Raw genomic sequence first — 19,462 nt, forward strand, 5'->3', positions numbered from 1 at the left:
AGGTTTTATTAGTTTCAGGTGCACAGCATAGTTATTTGATGATTCTGTACATCACTCAATGCTCATCACAATAAGTGTAGCTACCATCTGTCCCCATACAATGTTATTACAATGTTATTGACTATATCCCCTTTTCACCTCCATGACTAATTTATTTTGTAACTGGAAGTTCGTACTTCTTAACCCCCTTCACCTATTTCGCCCATCCCCTCATTCCCCTGCTGTCTGGAAACCACTGGTTTGAGAAAAACAATGTTTTTAGCATGTGAGTTAGTCAAACACAATTTCAGAAGCCCCAAATTTTGACTTCTTGGCCAGTGAGATTATACCTTAACTATAGAAGACAGGATTGACAAATGTCTATTTTCCCTTTTATCCTTTCCATATACTCACTCTTGTTGAGGCAGCTTCCAAACCATTAATTGGGAACACAAACCATTAAGACTAGACAAAGCAACCTTAAGGACAAACTTTTCAACCTGGAAGAATTTCTACTTCCTGGGTAGAAGAGGAAGACGTCAATCTCCCATATTTGCTAAGGACTCTTCACAGCCTACCCCTGGCCTTGCAGTCTGCAGGGTGGAGGTTGTTAGAGACAAACGTGGGAAGACCAGCTGAAAGGAAATCTGGCTGTGGCAAACCACAAAGACACCATGGAGGGATACTGGTAATCTGGTAAGCATTTCAACCATGGACCTTCCTCTGACTGCCCCCAAGTTCCAACTGAATTGATATTAGTGGGAAGACTTACTACAACTAGAAAGGTGTTGTACCTGACAGAAAAAAAATGCTTGGTCTTATCATACATGCTTGCTGGCCTGGCTCGGAAAGAGGGGAGCAGTGAAAGAATTCACATCTAGTAAGCAAGAGAAACAGTCATTCTTTTCCTTTTTATCTTTTTTGTTTTTAAAGTAAGTTCTACTTCCAACATGCGGCTTGCACCCACAATCCCAAGATCAAGAGTTGCATGCTCTACCGACTAAGCCAGCTGGGCTCCCCTCATCCTTTTCTTTCTAAATCAAGGAGTTCATTTTTTTTTTTTTTGGAAGGGTGGGGTGGGAGAAGGGAAGCACAGCAATTAGAAACAGGACATAAATTTAAGATGATCTTATAATTCATGGGATTTTTCTAAGTACAATTATTAAAATCCTACATTCAAGCTGAACATGTCCATTATGTTCAACAACCTCACAAAAGACATGCAGAAGAGGAATCAGTGTGTTTCTTATAATAGAGATTAAAATAAATGTGTTCTCATTTTAATGAGAATTTCAATTTCTTTCTCCAACATGAGGTGGAGTAAGAGACGTGGAAGAAGTGTCAGCAACCCAAAGTCACAGAGGAAGAAATACTGTATGAACTCCATGATGCCATGGGAACTAGTGTGATGTGATAAACACCTGTTTATAAAGTCTGGTCCTACGCAGGTGAAAGGGGAACTGAGAACAGAAGGGGACCAGAGAGCAGCCAGGCGTGTTCACCAGTTAGGAGGAAAACCATTTCAAGGAAGCTCATGCAGAAGCGCTTGGGTGGAGGCTTCTGGCTGAGTGTCTAGGACTGTCTGCCCATGGGGTTTTGCACACTTCTGAGAACTAAACACTGAGCCCCCAAACCTCCTGGGCAGAGGCCCCATTCAGAATAGAAAGTGACTGTGTGTATGGCCATTTGCATTTCGAGAAGCAGTGTAACTTCAGTTATTAAAATTGTACATCAGTAGGGCAGAGCCACAGAAAAGTCTAAGAATTGCTTTGTCTCTCCACGCCCAGGTGATGCAGGGTAAGGCTGCCTCCAGGAGTTAGGAGAGACAAGAAAGACCCGAGGACTCTTAATGCTTAAGAGAACTAATGAAGGCAGGCAAGGGGCCAGGACTTGCATTTACCTTGCCAACTGTACTGTTTCTTCTTAGAGTTCTTTTAATTTAGGGGTGAGAGGAAGAAAAGAGAAAGAAATGAAACATAATGAAAGTTTTCACATCCTCTCACAAGAAACAGAGGAATAAAAGGGAAGAGGACAGAAAAACAAAACCTCCCCCCCCCCCCCCCCCAACCCCTGAAAAAAAAAAAAAAAAAAAAAAAGAAATGAGCATGCATGCCTTAATTAATGCCTGTAGGGAGGTAAAGCAGGATAGTGTAGTATTATACAGTGGGTCTTAACCACAGGGATCTTTGTGCCCCAGGGGACCTTGAGCAATATCTGGAGACATTTTTGATTGTCACAGCTTGGGGAAATGCTATTGGCATGCAATGAGTAGAGGCTAGGTAGAGGCAGTAATACAAAGGACAGCCTCCCACAACAAAATACAGGGCTCAAAATGCCACTAGTGTGGCTGGTGGGAGAAACCTGTGCTATGATGACACACTTCGCTCAATTTCAAAGGATGACACAATTATTTCTTATGCAATTTCATATGAAACTGCTTCTCCAAAGCAAGTTCCCACTACAGGTCACGAGGTACCACATAGTCAAATCTAACTTTGATATAAACCAAACATTTTTAGACTCAATTACCATGAGTTCAAAGAAATGCCTACCAAGTTAAGAAAAAAGTAATACTAATAGATATAGTGCTAGGATCTTTGGAAAAAACCTAATGCTTTGGGATCAATGCCAAGAATTACTATACTACTACTATATAGTTGACTTATTTGCACTCATTGGTTAGTGTCGGTCTCCCTGAACTAGAAAGTCAGCTTGCTCCATGGAGGCAGTGATTCTATTTTGTTCACTGGTGTAGCTCTGGTTCCTAGAATAGTGCCTGACACAATAAGCACTCAGTGCATATTTTGGGATGAATGTCTTAAGAAAAATCTATCCAAATTCAACATTACTAATTAGCTAAATGTGAGCATTCCATTTACCCGTACAAAATGTACAGATTTCAGGTCCTGAAATATAAAGAATATCAACATTAACATGCGCTCTATGTTGAGCCCACTTGCCAACTGAACAATGGTACCTTTTCTGGTGGTCTCTCCTCACTTGCTGTTTAAGAATTACTTCTGTCTTCCCTTCCTCAGCACTTTTCTGGGTGCTTCCTCAAAATTATTTGGCATGTGCTTTAGAAATACTAAACTAATAAAATCCAATGCAAAACTAATTTTGAGCCTTTTGCTTGAAATGCCCTCTTGTCTCCATGTAACTTCCTCATGACTCAAGACCAGACTCAAACATGACCTCCTCCATGAAGTTTCTCCAACTCTTTTAATGGTATTTCCCACCCACTACCTTGGACAGTAATTGTTTTGCCTGTCTGTAAACATGGCCACAAACAAGTTCTCCTATCCTTGTGCACATATGTCGCTCCTCCAACCAGAAGGTGCAATCTATTTTTCCTCCTCTTGAATCCAGGCTAGTCTTGTAACCTACTGACTACCATAATACAGAGGACATGACACAGCACCAATTTCAGGTCTAGGCTTCAGGAGGCCTAGCAGCTTCTGTCTTTGCTTGTTTGGAGCCCTGAGACACTGTCCTGCTAGAAAGGGGGACACAAGAAAAGACAGTGACAGAGGAGAAGATGGAGGGAGACTGAGAGGGAAAAATACCCTGAATGAGAGACTATGAAGAAAGCCCCACAAACCCCCAGCTGTTCTAGTTATAGTTCAGCTGCCACACCACAGAGTGAGGCCTCCGGGGGTACCAGCCATGCTGCCTCAGCCAACAGTCTGTGAAACAGAATCGAGCAGTCCCCATCAAGCTCTGCCCAGACTGCAGAACCGCGAGCAAATAAATGGCAGTTGCTGTTTGAAGCTTTGTTGTGGTGCTCTGTGGCAGTTGGTTGCCTCGTCTCCCTGAGGAGACTCCCATGATACCTTTAGGGCTCCGAGCACAGTATTCCGCATGAAGTAGGCGCATGAATATTTGTTGAATAAATCAATCAGAAGGTAAATGAGAAGCTGAAGTACAATATTCAGATATAACTACTTAGGGATTTTATTTGGTTTTTGGATCGTCATATTAAATACCATGACTAATCAAATGCTGACGATATTGTCGAAAGTGTTACAGTACAGTACGTTGCCAATCATTATTTACTATATGATGTTGCTGTAATTACCTTTCAAGAACAGAATTCAAAATAAAATTGCCTCTTGAGCAAAAGTATTTTTAACGCAATGCTATTACATGAACTAAGAATCTGCTTACACATTTTAAGTTTTCATTTTAAGTGTCATTTTTATCATACATTTTGTTATACAAGGAGTTATATTTTACTCTGTATATATGCATTTTCTTACCTTAATTAGATGTAGAAGAGTAACACAGCCCACTACTATCATTGGCAGTTTCCCTCCTTTTACTTTTTAGATTTCTGATTTGTTTGCATAACTGAAAAATACTTTTATAAAAGTGCTATGTATCCATTGGGTTGTTCAGTATTGAGTACTGAGAATAACAATCCCATTCTCCTATCACATTTGAAAAGAGTAAGATTTTGCAAGTAATGTGTGTTTTGTCCATTTCTCCAATAACTGTTTTCATTTGCTATGGTGACATTCCACTAGACTGTCTTGGAATGGCTCATGCTTTACCTCAGCTCCTAACCATGAGAATTTTCAGTTAAAATTTCCCAAACATTATAGAAAACTTAACTAAACTCTACTTAATTTTCTTAACCATTAAAATACATTGAAATAGCCAGGCCTTTGATAATATCTTTTGAGGGAAGGAGAACACCATGTCTGTGGATGCTGTCGGTTTGAGAGAGGCCAGTAAAAAAATACCAGGGCGAGAAAGTGGACAAACAGGGCCAGAGAGACCTCAGGGGCTCTTAGTGATCGAGGCCTGGGGATCAGGAGGGAGGTACTCTAGTTTCCTTTCTGGCATGCCCCCATGTTCTTCCTGACACCGTTATGAGCCAGGGACTGACAGTTGTCATGAATTTAATACTGGGATCAAACAGGCAGAAAGATGCACATTCCTAAGGGTGCAAAACCACATTACATTTATGATTATGATTTCAGACTATGTTTAAAAAAACTGCAAAAAAAAAGTGACTATTCTATACTGCAAAACTACAAAAATGTAAGTATATGATGAACTTTTACTGTAGAAACCCAATCCCAAATCCCCACCTCCGCACCCCACCCCCAATAAACTCTAGGATAGGATAGTGTTTGGTTCTTACTATTTGTTGGATTTTTCACTTCTCTCTTATGCACATAATGGCAGAAGAGGATTAACAAACGTTTGGAATACGTGTACATTTTAATAAGAAGAAACTGAAATGATAAAAGTGTTCCTGTTAAGAATGAGTACGACTCTTCAAATATAAAGCAGTTAAATAGATTTTTATTTGGAAGCAAAATTAACTTTAAGATGCTCTCCATAAGAATATTAAGGAAAAATTTCTGATCATTATCACTGTTACCAGTTTCTTTTTGTGCACATTATAGTGATAAAAAGGACTTACCTTCACATCCCTGTGAATTATGTTATTATCATGACAATAGCGTAGAGCTTCCAGTATCTGTCTCATGTAGTGACTGTAGAAAAACAAAAGAAATCTAAAACTGTAACAACGTTTTATTTTTAAAACTTAATATAGAGTGTCCCTAGTTTGTAACTCCCACCTTCATATTCGCTGCCCACAGACACTGTTCCATGGAGTAGACAAGACTGTTGGGACGTGAGGCTTAATAATGTAAAAAGTTGGCAGACCCATACGTTTATAAGCTTTGTGAAGAAATTTAACTTGTTCTATAGTTTCTAAGATAACCAAGCCAAAAGAATTTCACACCGTTCATAGATGACATAGCTCTGCAAACTAGAAATTCAAGCTGAAAACATGGTGGGGAGAAAAAGCAAGTCTCCAACGCTCAGTTAATTGTACTTAGTTACAGTGGATTGCTATTAAGTGAACAGTGCTCAGAGGTACACCTCAGATTCTGACTGAAGGGGTGGGAGCCTTTTATCTGCCAGCAGAGGCTGGCTCTCTGCCTTATTTCCATTTAGCTCTAAGGACAAACAAGAGGAAAGAACCTCCTTATGCGTGCGATTTCTTTTTGCAACATAATTAAGTTTTAGCTGGGGCATCTTTTAATAAAGCAGAGCTGTTTAGGGCCGAAATCCTAGGAAGTCAGACACCTCAGATGCATTGCGTGGCCAGCAGGGGTCTGCAGAGGCTCCCTGCGAGGTCCAGGTGAAAAACACAGGAGGAGTTAGCATTTTAAAGAACAGGCCTTAAACAATGCTTAACAGGGTCAACTAGCCACAGGGTGTAACCAGAGTATAGCATTTTTCAGTATTACTTCAGAGCTTACTCTGAGTCCACCCTCCACTAATTTTCCAGTTGTTTTTCTGTAATCCTGCTATTTCTCTCTTTGATCATCTCTTTCTCTGTATTCTACTCCCCTCTTTCTCTTTTTTCCATTATTTGTCTTCCTTTTTCATTTTTCCCTTTTCCTTCTCAGCCAACCATGACAGAAATGCAATATACCCAACATTATTTGTACTTATTGAATTTTGCTTTCTTTCCAGATCTTATATTCCTCACACTTTAAAATAAAAACTAAATAATTTAATAGTACTTGTAAATGCCCTTGTGTGTATCCTTGTGACTCAAAAAAAATTTTTTTTCTCTATTCCTGCTATACAATTATATGCATTTCTATCAACTTCCCTCTTGGATATGCTACTATCGAACTCACATAAATGTCCTTCTCATTGGCATATGCATCATTTCGTGTACTACAACCGATCAAAAGTTTCCATTTTTTAAATGAAAGGTAGGAAAAGAACCCCCAGACTTCGTTCCTACACTTACTGTCTCCTCACAAGTGGGCTCTAGGCAGAGAACTTGGCTCATGCAGTCCTTAGTTGTGATGCCAATTTTTCTTACTTTGCAAATGCACACAAAGGGGTTGTGGTCATATACTCTTGGCCTGGTCCCGTGCAGCCTAGAATTAAGTTTCTGTTTAAGTTAGGGGTTCTTAGCTTGGCCCTTTCCTGCTTCAAATCAGGCTGTGAAGGATATGTGTGTGACCCTCTGTAATGGCAGACAACAAATATGAAAGCACTTTGTAAACTCTAAACCATGCTACAAAGGGTAAAGTCATTATTATTACAATATTACTAAGTTTAGTCAAAGGTTTAGGAACAGCCTATTTGTGCATCTCGATGTGAACATGAGAACAGTGGGTAAGTTTAAATCAGGTAATGTGGACATAGCTTATACCTATAGTATGGACTACTTTGGATACATAGTATTAAGACAGCCACTTATATATCTGTAGTCTAAAGAAAATTCCTATTTCAAAGCGTCATTAAAAAGAAAATCTCAATGAACGAGCATTTTTTTTTTCCAGGAAGCAGCTTTATTCATGCCGGCATGGGCTCAGGGGGCTAAGATCTCAAAAAGGCTTAGCCCTGAGTGTAGAGGGGTATAGGCTTCGATGCAATTTCTTTGCATCGACTTCTTTTGTGTGTGTGTGTGTGTGTGTGTGTGTGTGTGTGCGTGTGTGTGCGTGTGTGTGTATTTTAAATATATGAAATTTATTGTCAAATTGGTTTCCATACAACACCCAGTGCTCATCCCAAAAGGTGCCCTCCTCAATACCCATCACCCAACCTACCCTCCCTCCCACCCCCCATCAACCCTGAACGAGCATTTTTAATCTAATTATCAGAGTGCTCAATTATTTGACCCAAATATACATACATATCAGAATCTCTGGAGTGTGTTGGGGGAAGATACATTTTTTTTTTCTCCCCAGATAGCACAGCTTAAAGTGATCTTTCTCCACCCTCCCAGTCAGGACTCTGGGGGGCTGTGCACGTGAATAGTGTGCAAGCAAAACAGAAAAGCAAAATCCACCCACATGTTCTAGAACTGCTGACTAAATTTTAATTAGAAAGCTTCATTTTCATGAATCATCAGGGTGGCCTACACTTTCAGAAAAATGTCGCAATAGAGAAGTTTGCCTCTGTCTCCTGTACGGATCAGGAATGAGGACAATTCAGTGGAAGCAAAGAACTGGCCAGCAATCCACTCACTTCCTTTGGTGAGTGATGAAATTGGTGAAAGAAAAGAGGGGAGGAGACTCTAGGTACAGAAATTATCGCTCTTGCTAGTCAGAAGACACCTTATTTCTGAAATGCTCTTAACAGAATGTCCCTGGCTAAGGATTACCTATGGGAAACAGAATCCAGGATCTTTGAGGCATGGCTGGCTTCCTGGAGGATGTCACTGAAGTTATACAACTCCCTGGGGGCATACAATGGAGCCATCTCATAACTGCAATTCTCCCTTGTGTGTGGGATCCCACATGTAGACACCCCATCTACTCTGGGAAATTGCCCTTGAAAACCCAGACCTCTCTGGTTCAGTTGAGCCTTTTGATCGCCTGTATCATTGTAATTATTTAGTAAAGCTTGGTACTAGAGAAGACTGCTCTGATTTGTAAGAGTTTGATTTGATCATCTGATTTTGTATGTTAGTGCACTCGACAACTCATCACACCTGAAGGAACAGAGGTAATCACTAATTGGGTTGTAAGGACTGTATGCAGTTTTATTTTAGGCCATGCTTTGCTGCTTCTCTGGAAGCTCAGCCAATTGGAGAAAAACATTATCAATTTGATTACTTGGTGTCTCCGAGTCTTCCTACAGTTGTGGTCTCACTAGAATACTGATACAAGCTAAATTTCCCAACAATGAATCACAGAATCAGAGGAGGAGGGGAAGTTCAAAGTCAACTGGTTGAATGTTCTACAACCAAAGGAAGGCTCTACATGCCCTTGTTATGTGGTCATGATCGTCTGCAAAAGGGGACATACCTAATACTACTTTCTGAGGATGGCCCTCCCTGCCTTTTGTCATTTTTAGGAAGAATCCTTAATAAATTGTACCAAATCTCTCTCTGCAATGTCACCTACTGGTTCCAATACTACTCCTTACTGGTTCATTCTGGAAAGTTCCTTCCATAAAAAAAATATATATATATATATACCATTTTAACAGAAAATACAGGTAGATTTTAAAATCAACAGGCTTTCATCTTAATGTATGGAAGCATCTACCTTTCCTATAAACCTTGAGATTGGGAAAGATCCCCCAAGTAATCTCACTGTATGGCATCACCTCTACATATTACTATTCTCCTTATGCTGACACCCAGGCCAGTGGCACAGACAGGCTCAAAGTTAAGGAAAAGCAATATGGATGAGTGGGGAACAGGATAAAAGTGGTACTGTTTTAACATCAACCCTGACAGCATATGTGCCAGGTACCTGTGAGAAGTAAGGGAGATGATTCATTTTAAGAAATACCAAATAAACGCTGTGCTGTCTAATTAATAGGTTTATGACCTGTTGGAAATATGTATGAACCACCCCCCACCAACAATGGAGCCCCCAACCCTTAGACACTTCACTTCCTGGTTCTTGTTCCCCTCTCCTTTTTGCGGGCTTATTTTTGCAGGCTTTGCAATGAGCATGCACCAAAGAACAAAGGGAGAAGGGAACGAAACCTCTGTGTCACCTCAGGGAATGTACATTTGTTCCAGTCAGACTACTTTTTATATGGGCATAGGAGACTTCCGGGTAAGGCTGTAACCTCTGTAGTACTCAGCCAATGAGAAATCAGGGGAGGGACTTGCACACTAGGAGATAAATTGTCTGCTGTGATTGTCCCCGGTGTGCCTGTCCATCAGACACCCGCTCTTGCAAGAATGTTGATTAAAGCCTCGTTTCACAGTGCTCCTAGGTGCTTCTCTGCGTCCCTCCTTTGACTGGGTCAGTGGGCTTATTTCTCACAGTACTCCAGTGTGGTCCAAAAGGAAAAAAGTCATCTCCCTTCATCAAGCTTCACTGTTTTATAAAAATCCATGTTCAGAATTTTTAATTTTCCCTATTTGATGCTGCTGTTGAAAGAGATCAATTTGGGAGGGTACAAAAGGCAGGTTGCCTCAAATTCTTGAAGAAGTAAATATAAACGACAAGATGCAAGGGTCTGAGAGTTTCATTCAGTTGGATAAAGTCGTTTACCGCTGTATGTTAAGAAAAATCAAGATGGCATTGACTATTTTGGTATTAAAGAATGCTTTTTAATTCTGAAGCACAATACAGAATAAAAAATTTTAATTGTGTTAAGAACTCAAAACTAATAGGAAAATGAGATTTACCCCTTCCCCTTCCCCCACCGCCCTGTAGAATGTGCTTTAGCGAGCACGGCACAGAAAAAAAGAGGATACCCAACCTCAGTTCTACCATAAATACATCAGGAGTTCAAAGAAGTCATTACAATTACTGTATATAAACTTTCATATGCTGCTTCCTCAGCAGCTACCTCACTTGAGTATATTCTTCATCTTGTGCTATAGCTATGGCTGCTCTGTCTCCTGAGACTGGGGCCCTTGCTCCTTAGCCAGGAAGAGGCAGGGCACTGAATCTGAAGCCACTCTGAGCTGAGAGTTGTATTAGATAGTCCCTAAGCTATTGCTACCTGTATCTGTCCAAGATGCCATGGTTATATAAAGGATGATAAGAGGAAGTTCTAATCATTTAATGGTAACTGTTTCTCAGATGGTAGAAAGTTTTAATAAATCCTAACTGGTTTGTGGGTTTGAATCCTTCAATATATTATGGCTGGTGACTGAAGAGACCCCATGTATTAAAAAGGCAACCCACTGAAGTGGGTATTTATGATATGATTGAATGACACCAAAGCAGAAAGCTATATTGCTCCAAATCTATAAGCAAGTGGCCCAGTGCATGGTTCCTGTGATTTTTCAACTTTACTCCTTATTTTGACTCATTAGTCCTGTACAACAACTTGACTTAGAACAATGGCCACCATTTGCTTGGGAGATCACACACTGGCCTGAAGCAAATATATTTGGCTGGAAGACTGTGCTATTATTTCTATTCCTTCCACTATTCTGTGCATTTCATCAGATTAACTGGTCACATAATAATGTGCTATCACTAAAAGGCGAAGTGAAGAACTAAGAAGGCTCAGCTGCCCAAAACAATGATCACACATAACCCCCACCCCCCCAAAGTTGATTCTTCATAGTTCTTGAGCTACCAAATCCCTTCTTGAATAAAAGTCATCTCAAATGGGAAAGGCAACAGTACCATGTTAAGCTGTAGACTCATGTTAAGAAATTCGTTGTTCAGTATTTGGCATTTCCAGTCACTATTTGGCTCCACTACTGCACACTAGAACAGACATGTTCCTTGTAGGAAAGAGTGGCAGTCTCCTCATCAATTCAAAAAGCAGGTCACTTCATGTGATTTCTCTGTCATTTCCTTCTTTTATTTCCCCTGTGACCTCTGAGTCAATACAAATTACATACCTGGCTACAGCTTCACTGTATACAAAACCAGCGTCAGCTCGCTTTACGATTTCAAAACACAGATCTGCGCCATCCATACTGTAGAGAAATGTGAGGAAAAAAAATATGTAAGAGGAAATCCCAGGAAGAAAACACTGAAAATGAATATATTGTAACTAAGTCATTAGTTGGCTTACAGCTAACGATTCTAATAAGTTATTTAAATCTCCTTTCTTTCAAGGAAACATATAAATTATAAAGGAATATTATAACCATCTTAACACTGAAAATCTACATGGAAAGAAGTACAAAGAACAAGCAAATGGTAGCATCAAATAACACAAGGTGTAGAAAATGGACCATAAATTTCCTTTAAGTTATCACAACAAGAAGCCTCAGAAAAGGGCAATGCTGGTGGCTATGGACATATTTTTGAGTCAAGTTCCAAAATTATCTGTACTTAGTCATGTCATGTCACGTAATATTTTAAGAATCCAACAAGGATTCTAAAATATTTAGCTATAGTTATCACCCCTAAATGGGCATTCAAACTATATACTGTAGAAGGAAAACCGTAGCTAATTCATAATTTCTTTTTGTTCACACTCCATTACCAAAGTCAATCCCTACAAACATATTCTAACACGCTGATGTGTTGGTGATGGAATGTCACTCTTTTGCCCCAAACTTAAAATACTTCTTCTTTATTTCTCAGATCAGTAAGGTCTCTTGTTGTGTCAGCCACACCTCACTCTTCTACCTGTCCTATCTGATGGCTCCTCAAGTATACCTCACTCTCTAGGCAGGCTAGTCTTAATTACTATTCCCCGAACATACAGTCTTCTTTCTTTTCTTGTCACATGCTTCTGAATACATTGCTCTTCATATTCAAAATCTGCTGTAATCCGAGGCCCCATTCCAATCACACCTTTCCCAGAAAGCCCCCTAAGTGAATTACCAACCACATCAAGGCTTTCATTTGCTTAAATTCTATAACAACCCTATATGCCCATATCCTAACAGCACTTAACACACGTTTAGCATTTACATACATATACAGGACACTTTTGCCAGATTGTATCTGGTAATGAAATTATTCAAATATCAATAGCTGACATTTTCATAATGCTTCAAGGCATATGAAGTGTTTTCAAAACCAGTATTTCATTCATTCACTTATTCAAGTAGCTGAGACTCCAGTGTATTACACTGAGGAAACAGGTTTCTAGAAGGGAAACTAAAGAAACTATTCATTACTATTACTAATAATTACTAAGTAGGTATTAATAATAATGAATTATCAATACTCATATTACAATTCACCAAGCATCATGGGAAACACTCCTTGTTATATCTCCATTCTTACAATCACCCCACGAGGTCAGCACCCTTCTCATTCTCAAATAATTTGTATGAGTAGACAAGTAGGTTACAGGGACAGGATTCAAATCTGTGTCTATATTCACTGCTCTTCCCATTACCTACAGCTACACCTGCTGGGTGTGCAAGGAAGAAATGCACATATTCAAGCTCAACAGTTCAACAAGATGTATAAAGCCCTAAAGAACAAGTATGTTGTTTTGTTTTGTTTTGTTTTGTTTTTGAGACAGAGCATGAGCAGGGGAGGAGCAGAGAGAGAGGGAGACATAGAATCCAAAGCAGGCTCCAGGCTCGTGACAGCTCAGAGCCCGATGTGGGGCTCAAACTCATGGACTGTGAGATCATAACGTGAGCTGAAGTTGGATGCTTAACTGCCTAAGCCACCCAGGAGCCCCAAGAACAAGTATGTTTTATACTTTCAACATACTCCCACCCAATACCCAGCAGAAGACTGAGCACACAGTAAATATTTAATGAATAATTTTGACCATATGATCTAAATCTTGGTGTGGTTTTAAGAATTTTTTTTTTAATGTTTATTTATTATTGAGAGACAGGGACAGAGCATGAGCTTGGGAGGAGCAGAGAAGGGGGAGACATAGAATCTGAATCAGGCTCCAGGCTCTGAGGTGTTAGCATAGAGCCTGACGTGGGGCTCGAACTCACACACCACGAGATCATGACCTGAACAGAAGTCAGACGTTAACCAACTGAACCATCCAGGCGCCCCTCGGTGTGGTTTTGTATAAATGAAAATACTTTCACATTTATACAAGGGTTTACAACATTTGCCTAGTTTCCAGTTCACAGCTGATGAACATTTTCCAATGTCAAATAGAATTCTTCTGCACAAAATAATCTTTGTGATGGTATAGTCTGCTCTGAAGTATGGTAGTGACCATTTTCCACCATTGGAAATAAAGCCCAAATGAACATGGTCACATGTTTGAACAGTCATGATATTCTGCTAGAGTAAAAGTCTTATAAGGAGAGTTGCACTTGTCCTAGGGGTCGGGGGGCATATACAATAAAGCTGTTGATATACTCCTGGAAAAAAATTTAACATGCTATACTGCCCTCACTAATCGTGAAAGTGTCCTTTCCTCTACCTTGCCCCCACTAGGCTGACTATTCCTTTTTGATCTTTGCCAGTCAGATAGGAGGGAAAAAAGTTAAGTCATGATTGCTTTAATTTGCATTTCCTTGATTACAAGAGAGGCTGAATATTTTTCATTTCTTTGTATTGTGGGGAGGAAAAAAAATATTATTTCTAAATGGGCTGCAATTTAAGCTGGTTGCTTGATCTAGGAGAACTAAGGCACCCCCTCCCAGTGAATGAATTGCAGTTTTGTTTAGGCGGTTTCCTGTTTAATTGTGAGATGTGAGGATGAGCACTATTCAGCTCACATGAGAGAGGAGTTAGGCAAAGGAGAGCTAAATCGATCGCATCGCCAAGAAATAAGAATCTGGAAGCTTTCCTGAGAGCTGGAGGAAGACTTTTTTGGAGGGACCTGGAAGAGGGAAAACAGCAGTCTGAGAAGTAGGAGAAGGTAGTCAAGTGGTGAGAGGCCAATGCCTAACAAGGGAACCAGTCAGTGAAAAAAAAAACCTGGAAATTACCAGCATGGATTGACACATTTTTTGGGTGTTATATCTGAAATACTAGTATTTGAAATGACAGTCTCTACACATGCACATACACAGGTTATTTTCAGGTTTCTAGGCTTTTCCACTGACCTGTCTCTTCTTGTATCTGGTACCACACCATTTTTAATACTGTAATAGTGTTTTTCAATATTTTATCTTATATTTTTTAAGTAAGCTCTACAGCCAACATGGGGCTTAAACTCATGAGATCAAGAGTTGTACACTCTACTGACTGAGGCAGCCAGGCGGCCCTCTAATAGTGTATTTTAATATTTGGAAAAATAAGTCATTTCATTATTATTCTTCGCTAATATTTTCTTATGAATTTTTTTCTTCCAGCTGAACTTTAAAAACGAGTTCATCAAATGTTAAAAATTTTTTAATATTTTGCCTGAGATAGTTTCATATTTATAGATGAACTTCTAGAAATTAACATTTTTCTCATATTCTCATCTATGAGCATGATATGTTCTCTATTTCTTTTCATGTCTCTAAGTCACAGTTTTAAGGTTTTCTTCATATTGGTTCCAAATATTGATTATCGGGGTTTTTTGCCCTAGGATACTTTTAGTCACTCTTATAAATGAGATCTTCTGGGCATTGTACATTTTTTATGACGATGGTTCATAACCTGGGGTAACAAACAAACTCACCTGTGTAACTTTAAATATGCATGCATGTTCCTTCAGGAGCTAGTCTGAAAGTCAGTCATTGCTGTGAAAGTAATCTTCTATTATTAAAGCTGTTTGATTAGTTATTTGTAACACTGATATTAGAGTAAAAGGCAATTCATTAATTTTAAATTTTGATATATGGAAAAATGAAAAATACTATTTATGCAAATTTTATTCATCACTGAAATTTAATATATATATTCATAATACAATCCTGATATAACAACTTTGTAAAGTTTGATGTCTCAAATCTTTGATCATCTTTATTTGATAATACTTCTAAAAACAAGTGCAAGGCTTTTTTCATTGTTTTTCTCTTGCTTCCCATCTTAGGGTGTTTCTGGGGCTACTAAGGAGCTTCAAAAAAGCATGTTCTAAACTTCCCTGTTTGGTTCCATTCCAAGGGAGTAAAATAAGAGGGAGAAGAAACCCTGCTTTAGAAAGTATGGGGAATGCTTCTATCCTACATGCCGAGAAAAACTATGGGAGGTTTACATTGACTTGTGAAAGCAGTGGGATCATGAATGATCTTAGCTGTTCCTTTCATCTGTCTGAATTTTAAAAATTTTACAATAAATGTAAATTACTTACAAAATTAAAAAAAATCCAAAACAAATATGCCAAACAAAATAGATCACATGTCTAGAGGCACAATGTATGGCTGACCATATGTTGAAGGGATCAGAATATAAGCCACCTTGGCATAGGATTATTTTGAGCTGAAGGCAATTGAAAAACACCAGACACAGGAAGAACTCTCTGATCTTGTCCATTCTGCCTGAAAATGGAGGTTTAAATTTCCCTTTGTAAAGGTGTTCCCCTCTCATGTACTAGGAAGAGAACTACTCCTACCTGCATAACAAACCTTACTAAACAACTCTTACTTACCACACATTTCCTGGTCGCCTTGCCACCACTTACCCGAGACCCCCAAACTCCCCCCTCTTCCTTTTTCTAGTCTCTTCAGACTGGATTACTCTTTGTTAAAATGGTATATAAGCATCTGGGTCTAACCACCTCTTTTGTGGTTTTCACTTTTTTCCTGTGAGGGTGTCCCCCGACCCCAATGGTCCTGCCATGTGCATATAAAATAATCTTTTTTGGGGTGCCTGGGTGGGTCAGATGATTAAGCGTCTGACTTCAACTCAGGTCATGATCACACAGTTCATGGGTCTGAGCTCCCCATCAGGCTCTGTGCTGACAGCTCAGAGCCTGGAGCCTGCTTCGGATTCTGTGTCTTCCTCTCTCTATGTCCTCCCCCACTCATGCTCTGTCTCTTAAAAATGAATAAATGTTAAAAAAAATAAATAAATATTTTTTCCTGTTAGTCTGGTGTTGGTCAGTTTAATTCAGACCCAGTCATTTAACCTAAGAGGGTAGAGAAAAGGTTTTTTCCTCCTCTACAGTGTATTCTGTAAAAGCAGAAAAAGAGGGGGCTTGTAGGAGACTTGCAGCTGACTGTAGGAAGAAGTGCTTCTCAAATTAACTGTGGTGAAGGAGCAGTTTCCACCCCCCCAGGTATATTATGAATCGTTATTTTTATAAAACACAAAATCACGTGCTATGATTTCACAGCAATGTCAGATTGCTCCAACAGTTTCTAAATGCTTACTCTCAATTTCTGTACTTACTTCATCACAGACTGATAACAGTTCATCACAGACTGATAACAGTTGGTAGACTGGAACTCATTTGCAAACTATTCTTTGAGGAACACTGTACAGGTCAGACCAAATCTGAACCTCTCTAACTACCATTTCCTCTGAAGGTGACAAAAACAACTACAGAACTGGATGAATGAAACAAAAACAAAAAAAAAATTTTTAAAGCTTAAACAGTATAATGAGTGAAACACTACCTAGTGAGGATGGGGAAAGGTTTTGAGCTCAAAGAGGTGAGTGAGAGATGCTTCTGCCCTAGGGGTAGGCAGCACCCCATGAGAAGGAGGCAGCCCTGGAAGGGGCAGGGTGCATATGTGGGGAACTCTGAAGGATGGGGGAGGTGGATATTGGACTAACAGGGCCCAACTGCTCTTCCACTTGGAGATCCAAGAGCAGAGACTGAGCTACCGCAGGAGAGCCTGCCAAAGGCTAGGGACCTGAGAAAACACCCCATACTCTGGGCTGGGGTGATAAAGAGTTGCATTTTGGAAAGTGGGTTAAGGAATATATTCTGATATGTCTTATTAGCATAGAGAAATTCCAATGCCTACCACGAAGACAAAACATCCACTTAAAAATTTCAGCAAGGATCAACAATTATAAAAAGTGACATCACAGAGTTGAAAAAGCAAATAGAAACTTCAGAATGAAAAAAATCCAACACCAAAAGTCAGAACTTAAGCAGATTAGATAGCTGAAGAGAAAAATTAGTGAACCAGAAGATGTAGTCAGACTGAAGTATGTAGAGACAAAACATGGAAAATATGAAAGTGAGTATGAGAAAGGGTTACAGGGAGAAGGTCGGTATATATTTTTATTGACATTTCAAAAGTGAAAAGAAAGGCGCCTGACTGGCTCAGTCAGTGAGTGACTCTTGATCCTTGGGCCGTGAGTTCAAGCCCAACGTTGGATGTAGAGATTACTAATAGATAAAAAGTGAAAAGAAAATAGAGCAGAAACAATACTGAAAATATAATGTCTGGTAATTACCCAGATATGATTAAAGATCTCAACCCACTGATTTGAGAAGTCCAATAAACACCAAGCAATAAAGAAACCTATAGCTAGACACATATCTGTGAAAACTACAGGAAACCAAAGAAAAATAGAAAACCTTAAAAACCGTGCAAGAAAAGAACCGACAATTAGAGTGACAGCTGACTTCTCAATGGCAACAGTGGAAGCCAGAATACAGAATAGAGAGCAGTGGAAAGGGATCTTAAACTAGTTACCAACCTAAAATTCTCTTCTCACCAAAAAATCCCGTGAAGAATAAAGGTGAAAAAATGTCCTTCAGATTAGCAAAGAAACCAACAGAATTTGACAGCAGCATACCTATCCCTAAAGGAAATACACAAGAGTATTCCTTAGGGAGAAAAAAAACAAAGTGGAATGAAAACTCAGGGATGCAGTGAGGCATGAAAACATAAAATGTGGTAAATATGTAATCTAAATGAACAATGATTAAATAAAAAACTATTTTCTCACTCTCTCTTTGAGACCATATGACACAATAACTATTGAGAGATCAAGAGAGGAAGAGACAGTGACCTTAAAAAAAAACTAGACAACAATAACAGATGTCAGGAAGCGTACTGTAATTTCTAGGACAACGACTAAGTCCTCTAACTTTTTTGATGTCAGGGCCCTTTTCTACTTAAAGATGATTGGGAACCCCAAATGGATGATGTCTGTGTAGGTTTTGTCTATCAATATTTGCCGCATTAAAAATTAATGCCACCTGGATGGCTCAGCCAGTTGAGCATTGGGTTTTGGCTCAGGTCATGATCTCATGGTTCATGAGCTTGAGCTCCACATCAGGCTTTGTGCTGACAGCATGGAGCCTGCTTAGGATTCTCTGTCTCCCTCTCTCTCTGCCCCTCCTCCACTCATGCTCATGCGCGCTCTCTCTCTCTCTCTCACACACACACACACACACAAAAATAAACGTTAAAAATTAAAAAATTAAAATCCAGAAATGTAAAATTTAAAATTAAAATTTTTAAATTAAAATCCAGAAATGTAAAAAAACATGTATTTTAAAATGACAATAGGGGCGCCTGGGTGGCTCAGTCGGTTAAGCGGCCGACTTCGGCTCAGTCATGATCTCACGGTCCGTGAGTTTGAGCCCCGCGTCGGGCTCTGTGCTGACAGCTCAGAGCCTGGAGCCTGTTTCAGATTCTGTGTCTCTCTGACCCTCCCCTGTTCATGCTCTGTCTCAAAAATAAATAAATGTTAAAAAAAAAAAAATTTAAAGTGACAATAAACCCATTACATGTTAATAGGAATAATATTTTTCATGAAAAATAAGTATTCTAAAACAAAACAAATTTAGTGAAAAGAGTAGAACTGTTTGGTGTTTTGCAAATTGCTCTGATTTCTGGTTTACGACAGCTAGCTGTTTCTCATATCTGCTTCTACATTCAATCTGTTGTAATATGTTATTTGGTTGAAAAAAAAATGAGGAAAATCTGGCCCCACAGAGATATATAATTGGAAGGAGGTATATCTTAACAGGCCTTGCAGATATTTGAGAATATTCTTCTTTGATACTGCACCCAAGACTCAAAAAGTGGTAGTTTCTTAAAGGTAAACTGCAATGTGGATTCTGAAACCGTATCAATGAACTTTGGGTACTGTGTTACATTGTAATCCATTGTCTATCTTGTTCTTTGAATAGATGTTTTACCTGTGCATGACTCTGTAACATCACACATTAGTCATCTGAAAAATACTAGTCCACAGAGTTGTGCAGATTTTCTAAATACCGACACATTTGATTACACATTATCAAAAAAATCCCATTTATTCATACCCCCATT

At 39.3% G+C, this 19,462-nt stretch overlaps 1 protein-coding gene across 15 annotated transcripts in view; it reads right to left on the reverse strand.

Moving 5' to 3' along the window:
• Positions 1-19,462, reverse strand: part of CASK (calcium/calmodulin dependent serine protein kinase) — a 355,071-nt gene that overhangs the window by 178,130 nt on the left and 157,479 nt on the right. For all 15 annotated transcript variants that reach the window (XM_040468984.1, XM_040468986.1, XM_040468995.1 and 12 more), the window contains exons 4-5: positions 11,300-11,377; positions 5,414-5,486 (exon numbers count right to left, since the gene is read on the reverse strand). In XM_040468984.1, the coding sequence (XP_040324918.1) occupies positions 5,414-5,486; positions 11,300-11,377 (151 nt within the window). The remainder of the gene's footprint in view (positions 1-5,413; positions 5,487-11,299; positions 11,378-19,462) is intronic.

Source organism: Herpailurus yagouaroundi, unplaced genomic scaffold (assembly GCF_014898765.1).
Source record: "Herpailurus yagouaroundi ecotype Mexico unplaced genomic scaffold, PumYag 67793, whole genome shotgun sequence".
In the NCBI taxonomy this organism is placed as follows: Eukaryota; Metazoa; Chordata; class Mammalia; order Carnivora; family Felidae; genus Herpailurus; species Herpailurus yagouaroundi.